Source organism: Apteryx mantelli, chromosome 24 (assembly GCF_036417845.1).
Source record: "Apteryx mantelli isolate bAptMan1 chromosome 24, bAptMan1.hap1, whole genome shotgun sequence".
Taxonomy (NCBI): domain Eukaryota; kingdom Metazoa; phylum Chordata; class Aves; order Apterygiformes; family Apterygidae; genus Apteryx; species Apteryx mantelli.
The window spans coordinates 1,980,382-1,988,244 of record NC_090001.1 but is presented as its reverse complement, the minus strand read 5'-3'; the positions used below and the strand labels follow the sequence as shown (position 1 = coordinate 1,988,244).

The 7,863-nt window shown below is 54.7% G+C and overlaps 1 protein-coding gene across 1 annotated transcript; it reads right to left on the bottom strand.

Annotated features, from left to right (window-relative positions):
• Positions 1 to 233: 233 nt before the first annotated feature.
• LOC136994167 (olfactory receptor 14J1-like) lies at positions 234 to 7,268 on the bottom strand (the record flags this gene model as incomplete). Its single annotated transcript, XM_067310413.1, has 2 exons — positions 6,363 to 7,268; positions 234 to 242 (listed from the first exon to the last, which is right to left on the bottom strand). Coding segments are annotated over exons 1-2 (915 nt in total), but the record flags the coding sequence as incomplete, so codon positions are not given.
• Between the last annotated feature and the right edge of the window lie 595 nt (positions 7,269 to 7,863).

Below are 7,863 nucleotides of genomic sequence, written 5' to 3'. Positions count from 1 at the left end.
TCAATCCACCTCACTGTCCACTCATCTAAACCACACTTCCTGAGCTTCCCTGAGGATGTTATGGGAGACAGTGTTGAAAGCCTTGCGGAGTTCTTATTAAACTGCATCATGTTTTAGTTTTGCTGGATCCCAATAAAGAAAAAGCCTTCTGTGTCTATTTGCAGCTAGTTCTCGAAGGAAAGCAGGTGGGAATTGGTGCCTAGAGGCTGTAACATTCAGCTACAGACTTGAGTGGAAGAAAGCTTCGATTTTAACCAGAGTGAGGTAGGTCCCCAGTGGCTAATGAGAGAAATGGCAGGGCTGGGGAGGTGAGGAGCAAGGCTGTTCGTACATGTCTCCTGTCGAAAATACTGCTTTTCTCACACATCACGATTCCTTAGGAGACCCTCTGAGTCACTATGAGTTGGAGAATGTGGATATCACTTATTCTGTAAGCTGAAAAGGAAAGAAAACGTTACCAGCAGAAATCCTTTCTCTTTTTTTTTTTAGGTTCTCACTGAAATCTTCCTCTTGTAAAGACACTCCTGAAACCTCTCCAATTAGCCACACGAGGACTGAAGAACTGAAGGAAATTATGGGGATAGACAGGGCTTGTTAGGGCTTTTTGCATTTTAATGACCCCTCAGGTGTATTTGGTGCTGAGTCCATGAATGTTGGATTCTGCGAGGAGACTGAACAAACCTCTCAAGAAGTTGAATTCAGAAGCCAGTCCCAAAGCTTCTAGGAGCATTAATGGGTCCCCCTGAGGGCTGTTACTCACAGAGCCTCCCTAGGGGCTGATTAGAGCAGAAAGTTGGAGGCCCTGATTGCAGGTAGGCAAAGGAAATGTGCAGGTGACTCTGATGCCAAGTCACCCTTGATGTGTTTTATCGTACAACATGGGCAGGCAGTGACACCCAGCCCCTGGGTAGGGTGATCCCTTGCCTCACACTTTGCTCAGGCCTCTTTGCGTGGGCAGTGTGAGGGTGGGGGGGTGCAACACTGAGTTAGGGACAACAAGATGGCACCTCCCAGGCCTGCCCTGGAAGTAGTAGGAGGAAACAAGGCCTCTACTGCCCTTAGCCTCCACTTCACCAGGATAATGTAGCCCACGTCCCTCAGCCTCCCTCTACAGGTCATGTGCTGCAGGCAACAAGCACCATCTTGGCAGACTTCCTCTGGACCCTCTCCACGTCCTCCCCATTCCTCCAGCACTGGGCATCCCACAATGGCACACACGATTCCAGATGTGGCCACACCAGTGCTGAGTCGAGGGGGGATATTAACTGTCCTTGTCTGGGTGGCCAGACGCTTCCTCATGCAGCCCCGTATGCAGCTGGCCTCATCTGTGGTGAGCACGCACCACAGGCTCATATGGCATCCCTCGTAATGTCCAGGCCCTTCTCCTCAGGGTCACTCCCCCAAGGCAGCACCTGCCACTTCCCCTTGCACAACTCCAGGAGGCTTCTGTTGGCCTCATCTCCTTGCTTCTCCAGCTCCCTCTCCACTCAAGCTCCTTTCTGTCAGCTCTGAATGTGTGCGTGCAGATGCCTCATGCCATCTTGGCAGGCCTCTCACAGGATAACAGCATGATGAACTGCAGGACCCTACAGATAATAAAGGGGGTAGTATTTTAAAGGAAGTGCTGGCAATGGTGGAAATGAGCATAGCAACCATCTCGGAGAAGGCAAAGGAAGGTACAAAGGCAGCAAAAGCGGGGTCAATGGGGACAGGGTAAAGAGAGGTGGTCTGATTTCATGGGAGGAGATCAGGGTGGTAAACGGGAAGAGCTTGTAAGGTGGAAAAGAGGGGGAAATGCAGTGAAAGGTGAAGCAAATGAAAACCCGGGGCTATGTGGGGGTACCTGCCAAGCAGCCCTGAATCTGAGCTCCTCTGACCAGAGCATGACAAGACGGTAAGCAGACTGTTTTCTCCAAGGTCAACAGGAGAAGACCCGTGGTGGAAGGAAATGCCAAATGGTTCAGGCTGGAAGGGACCTCAGGTTGTCTCTAGCCCAACCTCCTTCTCACAGCAGGCTCAGCCCTCAGCTCCAACCAGCTTGCTAAGTCCTTCAGTCATTTAGGTCTTGAAAACCTCTGAGGATGGAGATGGCACAAACCCTCTGGGCAACCTGCCCCAGTGCTTCACTGTTTGCATGGGTAAAACATTTGTCCTTATCCCCAGCCTGAACCTCTCTTCTTTCAGCTCATGCCCTCTGGGCCTCATCCTCCCATGGTGCACAACGGTGAAGAGCCTGGCTCCATCTTCTTGATGACCTCCTGGTAGGCATGGGCAGGCTGTTATTCGGTCTGCCCAAAGCCTCCTCTTCTCCACGCTGAAACAACCCAGCTCCCTAAGCCTCCCACAGGGACAAGGCTGACCTTACAAATGTGTGCCTAGGATGTTGAAGGCCCTAGCAATCCTTGTGGATTTTACTGGATCTGCAAAGGACCTGAGGCCTCTTAGGGTGTGCAATCACCCTCATGCCATGACTTTCTGCATGCATCACACTCATTGGGTGTCGTGTTGTAGTGAACTGGTGTTGTAGACGATGAGGAGGGCCCATTCTGGACAAGCAGTCCTTCATCATTAAACCTTAATTCATTCTCTTATTCTCCTGCCATGAATCCCTGTAAAAGCCTGGTTCACTATGGGTGGCAGCCTTGAGTTGGGAAGCTGCTCCGAGTCCCTCCAAAAGCCTTCCCTTTTAGCAGGCTGAACAAACTTTTTCCCTCAGCCTCTCCTCACAGGACAAGTGCTCCAGCCCCCAATCACCTTGGGGGCCTGCAACTGAAATTACTTAGAGTGATCTGTAGTGCTCTTCTACAGGGCCCCAATGGATGCAGTATGTGATGTGCCTGAACTCAGGCCTTTCTTCAAAGATGGAACCAAAAATACACCCAAGGAACTGCACCACAAAAGGGCCTCTACTCTGCTTCTGAACTCTGTGGGCTCCATAGGACGAGCTCAGAGTGCCAGAGTGATCTGTTCAGGAGCAAGGGCTGGATCCAGAGCTCATCTCTCAGTGACCAGTGCCAGTGGAGATGGGGAATGGTCTCTGAATTGCCTGCTCAGGGCTGTGCCACAGGTGACAGTGAGATGAGAGATGCCCATGCTTCTGGAGGGGAATCTTCGGTACCAGGAGAGCTCAGGGGATCTCCAGGGACATCATGTGCATTGGGGTGGGCAGTGAGTGGAGCCTCACAAAATGAGGGACAGTCCATGGTGGAGTAACCAGAAGGTGAAGCACTAAACCCAGGTATGTAGAGGGAAACAAGGGCTCTGCAATCCCGGAGAGGCAGTGGGGACCCAGGGGGCCAAGGGAAGGGGCACTGGAGAGTGATTCCTGCACCCTCAGTGAAACACCACAGGCTGGAGCTAGTGCACACCCAAACACATCTCCTGCCATTGCAAACGCCCTGGGCTCACTCTGAGCACAGGCCATGAGCTCCGATGGGTGGCAGCAGTATCAGTGGTGGTGAGCCCTGTCCAGCTGGTTTTGCTTCCCACCCTGACCAGCATGGCCAGCGCAGAGTCAGGGGTCACCCGGTGGCCTCAGGGCCCCACAGCCCACTCGCTCTGCAGAGCAGCACCACCAGCCCAGGGCCCTGAAGGGAGTACAGGGGAGGATACAGGAATGGTCGGCCAGGCCATCATGGAAACATTCCTCTGGGGAAAGGCTGTCTGGGGAGCAGGGACATCCCAGGAAAAGAGGAGAGCAGCATTCACAGAGAGAAAAGGAGAACAAGAAACAGGTTTCTCTGTGCACGAGCTCAGGGCAGGCAGTTCTGTCCCCGGGGCAGCAGGAGCTGCCAGAGGGGCTGCAGGGCCAGGGCTCTCGTGCTGTGCTGGACAGCAGGATGGGCATGGAGGGTCTGCAGGCAGAGAGGGAGGGGGATCTGCTGGGCACAAGAGCAGGGCAGACAGAGAGTGACCGGCCTCATTGCGAGGCCTCCTGCCCTTTGCTGGAGAGCTGCTCCCCTTGTCCTGGGGCCTGGCCTGAGTTACGCTGTGGACATGCCTGTGCCTGGCCCTGCACCTCTCATGTGCTGACCTGACCCTGTGCCCATCCTGCTGACCTGACTCCCCATCTCTGCCTCAGGCCTGCCCCCTCACTACAGGCAAGAAAGCCTTGGCAAGGGAAGCTGGGATCCGAGCAGATCCCAGAGAAGGTTGTAGGTACAAAAGGTGACCGTATATCCCCACAGCGACTCTTGCCTGAAAGCCAATTCAAAGGTGTAAGGAGGGCTTCAGATTTCAGCCCCTACCCACCTAACACTGCACACAGACTCTTAGCTGAATGAAAAAGTGAGGGCAGCCACTTGGGGTCTGATTTGATGATGCACAGTTACGAGAGCAAGTGTTTCTGCATCCCAGCTCAAGTGTTTAAGCACCATTTGCATCTGGGTTCCTGCTACAAAGAGGATGTTGTTGGGAGCAGCAAGAGCCCTTGTCCAGCCCCACGCTCCCTCATCCTCCTCTACCTCTGAGCGGGTGTCCCGTTGCATGGCTGGGGCTGGAACCCTGACGTGGGGATGGCCAGGGAGGTCCTGCCTGCAGAGCTGGTCCCCACGGTGCCAGGAGAGGGGCCAGGGGCTGGGAGCGATGGGGCTGCAGGCTGGTCAGGGGCAGGGGTGGGCAGGGAAGCAGCAGGGGCCTCATGGAGGGGGTGCAGCTGGTGCTGCTGCAGCACAGCGGCTGTCGCCTTCATCTCCCTCCAAAACGGTACCACACGGCCCCCAAGCAGGAACAGGCTGCTCCCCTGTTCCCGTGCTGCCCTCCCATCAGCATGGGACATGCGAGAAGGGGCTCAGCCTGCCCTGTGCTCAGGGCCAGCTTCCCGGGGCTGGCACAGCTTTTCCATGGGGATCTCCCTGAGGAGCCATTACGGGTGATCTTCCACCTCTGCCCTGGCAGCAGCAGCACCCATGCTCAGGGTGCCAGGATGGAGTGCACAGAGGGTGGAAGGGGGATGGTCATCCCAGGGGGAGCATTGAGACCTTGTCCGTGCACACAGGGACGGAGTGAGGAAAGCCAAAACTCAGCTGGAGCTGGAACCAGAGACCTCACCCATGGAAAGGGCTGGAGTATTATTCAATGATTATGAAATGATCCCCCACAGTCTGCGGGATCCAAGCACCCGACCCCTGACCAGTCCGGGCTGGATGCACACATCTGTTAGCAGACAGCTGTGCTCCCAGATCTGCTGGGGTCTGATGCAGAAGAGTGACCATGCAAGGCTGGCCTCTTCCCCTCCACTGGGACATGGAGACCTGCAGGAGGATGGAGCTGGCCATGCACCACCCCACAGCTGGGGTGAGCAGCCAGCAGTGGAAAGGGGTCATGTGAGGGGCTGGTCCACGACGATGGCCCTGGGGCAGCTTCCCCAGTGTGTCCATGCAACACAGGGAACACCCTGGGCTCTTCTCTTCTGCACCCTCCACGTCCTGATGCCTTTCCCAGGAGACCTCCATTTGCCTGCAAGCACACTGCTGGGTGCTCCCACACTGCTGTTCACACACAGGAGCTGCCTGCTGGCGTTTTGCCTCTCCCAGGCCCTTTCCAGCCCATCTCAGCCGCTCCCCAGCTCTCCCCACCTCCCCTGCCCTCTCCCCAGCCCACCCAGCAAAGCAGCCCAGGCTGAGGGTGGCGAGGGACACTCCCTTCCCTGTGCCTGCTGGGTCCCCACTGCTTCTCCTGAGATTTCTGAGCTCTCATTCAGTGTATTCTTTGGTTTAGCCCTTTACCTTTGGGCGACTCCACTTGGTTTTGGGAATCTCCACTCACTGCCCATCCCAGGCACATGCTGTCCCAGGAGATCCCCTGTGCTCTTGGGGTGGCTCCATATTCCCTTCCAGAAGCATGGACATCTCTCACCAGCCCTGTAATACGGCAGACAGTCCCCAGCAGACACCACTTGACCACTCACCTGCTCCAGGGACACTGGGCACCCACAAGTTACAGCTGACTCCAGCCCTCCTGCCCAAACACATCACCCTATGAGCTCATGCCCCTTAGCCCATGGAAAACCCAAGCACAGCAAAGGGCCTTTTTGGGTGCAACGCCCTGAGCACATTCTTGGCTCCAGCTTGGGAAGAAGAGCCCAACCTTCAGGCACTGTCCTCAGGAAATCCGCTTTTATTACAGACATGATGGCAGGGAGGCCTGCCCGGAATCAGTGCTACACGGATTTACGGAAGGCTTCCAGGCCAGACAGACAGGCTTTGTGCTGCTGGAGAAGTGGGATGAATTCAAGCATTTACAAACAGAATTATCACAGATAGATAGAATGCCCAAAGCACAAGAGTTGCCCGAGGTAAATTGGAAATCCCTTGTGAGGAGAGATGGGCAGCTTATTGCTGCTGAAGTAGGACCAGTTGAACCAGTTTCTTCAGGGCGTCCTTGAGCTCCTTGTTCCTCATGCTGTAGATGAGGGGGTTCACTGTTGGAGGCACCACTGCATAAAGAACAGACACCACCAGATCCAAAGCTGGGGAGGAGAGGGAGGGGGGCTTCAGGTAGGCAAACATTGCAGTGCTGACACACAGGGAGACCACGGCTAGGTGAGGCAGGCACATGGAGAAGGCTTTGTGCCGGCCCTGCTCAGAGGGGATCCTCAGCACAACTGTGAAGATCTGCACATAGGACAGCACAATGAAAATGAAACAACCAAAGGCTATACAAAGAGTAACCACAAGAGCGCCAAGTTCCCTGAGGTAGGTGTCTGAGCAGGAGAGCTTGAGGATCTGGGGAACTTCACAGAAGAACTGCTCCACAACATTGCCTTGGCAGAGTGGTATGGAAAATGTGTTAGCAGTGTGCAGGAGACCATCGAGAAAACCACTGGCCCAGGCAGCTGCTGCCATTTTGACACAAGCTCTGCTGCTCATGATGGTCCCATAGTGCAGGGGTTTGCAGATGGCCACATAGCGGTCGTAGGCCATGACAGTGAGAACAAAATACTCTGCTGAAAGTAAGAAAAAGAGGAAAAAGACCTGTGCAGCGCATCCTGAGTAGGAAATGGCCCTGGTGTTGCTCAGGGAATTGGCCATGGATTTGGGGACAGTGGTGGAGATGGTGCCAAGGTCGAGGAGGGAGAGGTTGAGGAGGAAGAAGAACATGGGGGTGTGGAGGCGGTGGTCGCAGGCTACGGCTGTGATGATGAGGCCATTGCCCAGGAGGGCAGCCAGGTAGATGCCCAGGAAGAGCCAGAAGTGCAAGAGCTGCAGCTCCCGTGTGTCTGCAAATGCCAGGAGGAGGAATTTGTTGAGGGAGCTGCTGTTGGACATTTACTTCCTCTGACCTTTGGCGACTGTCCAAGGAGGAAATAACAGTGACAAGTTAGAGCTCTGAGGCAAACCCATCCCATTTCTCATAGAAACCCCCATGTCTTCTCTGTCCTTTACTTTAAGGTTCTGCTCCCTGTCTGGAGCTCTGCTTTGCGCTGGCTGAGTGTGCTGTGTGGAGTAGGGGCCTCTGCCCATGGTCTCTAGAGGAGTCAGTTCTGCCCTGCTGGGGGGTGTAAATGGAGGTGTCAAAGAGTCCCAGGTATTTGGTGGGATTCCCAGGGATGGACACCGTGAGCTAAACGGATGGGTCTTGGTACAGTGACCCAGTGGGAATTTTCTCTATTTACCATAATGAGGGATGAATATAGCCCTCATGGCAGTTGTCTCTGAAAGAGAAGACCCTTGTGAGGGATTCCCCTCCCCCACCCTTGAGCACCTCTTGAACACAGATGTCTGTATCTGAATCAGTGACACCAGCTGCCACTTCAGCAAAGAAAAGAAACACTGAGGTGAAGGCAGGCGCTGACCTGCTCCTTTCTAGATGTCTCCGTTCCAATGAGACAGACCCTCTCCTCACACCAATTTACCATCTGTG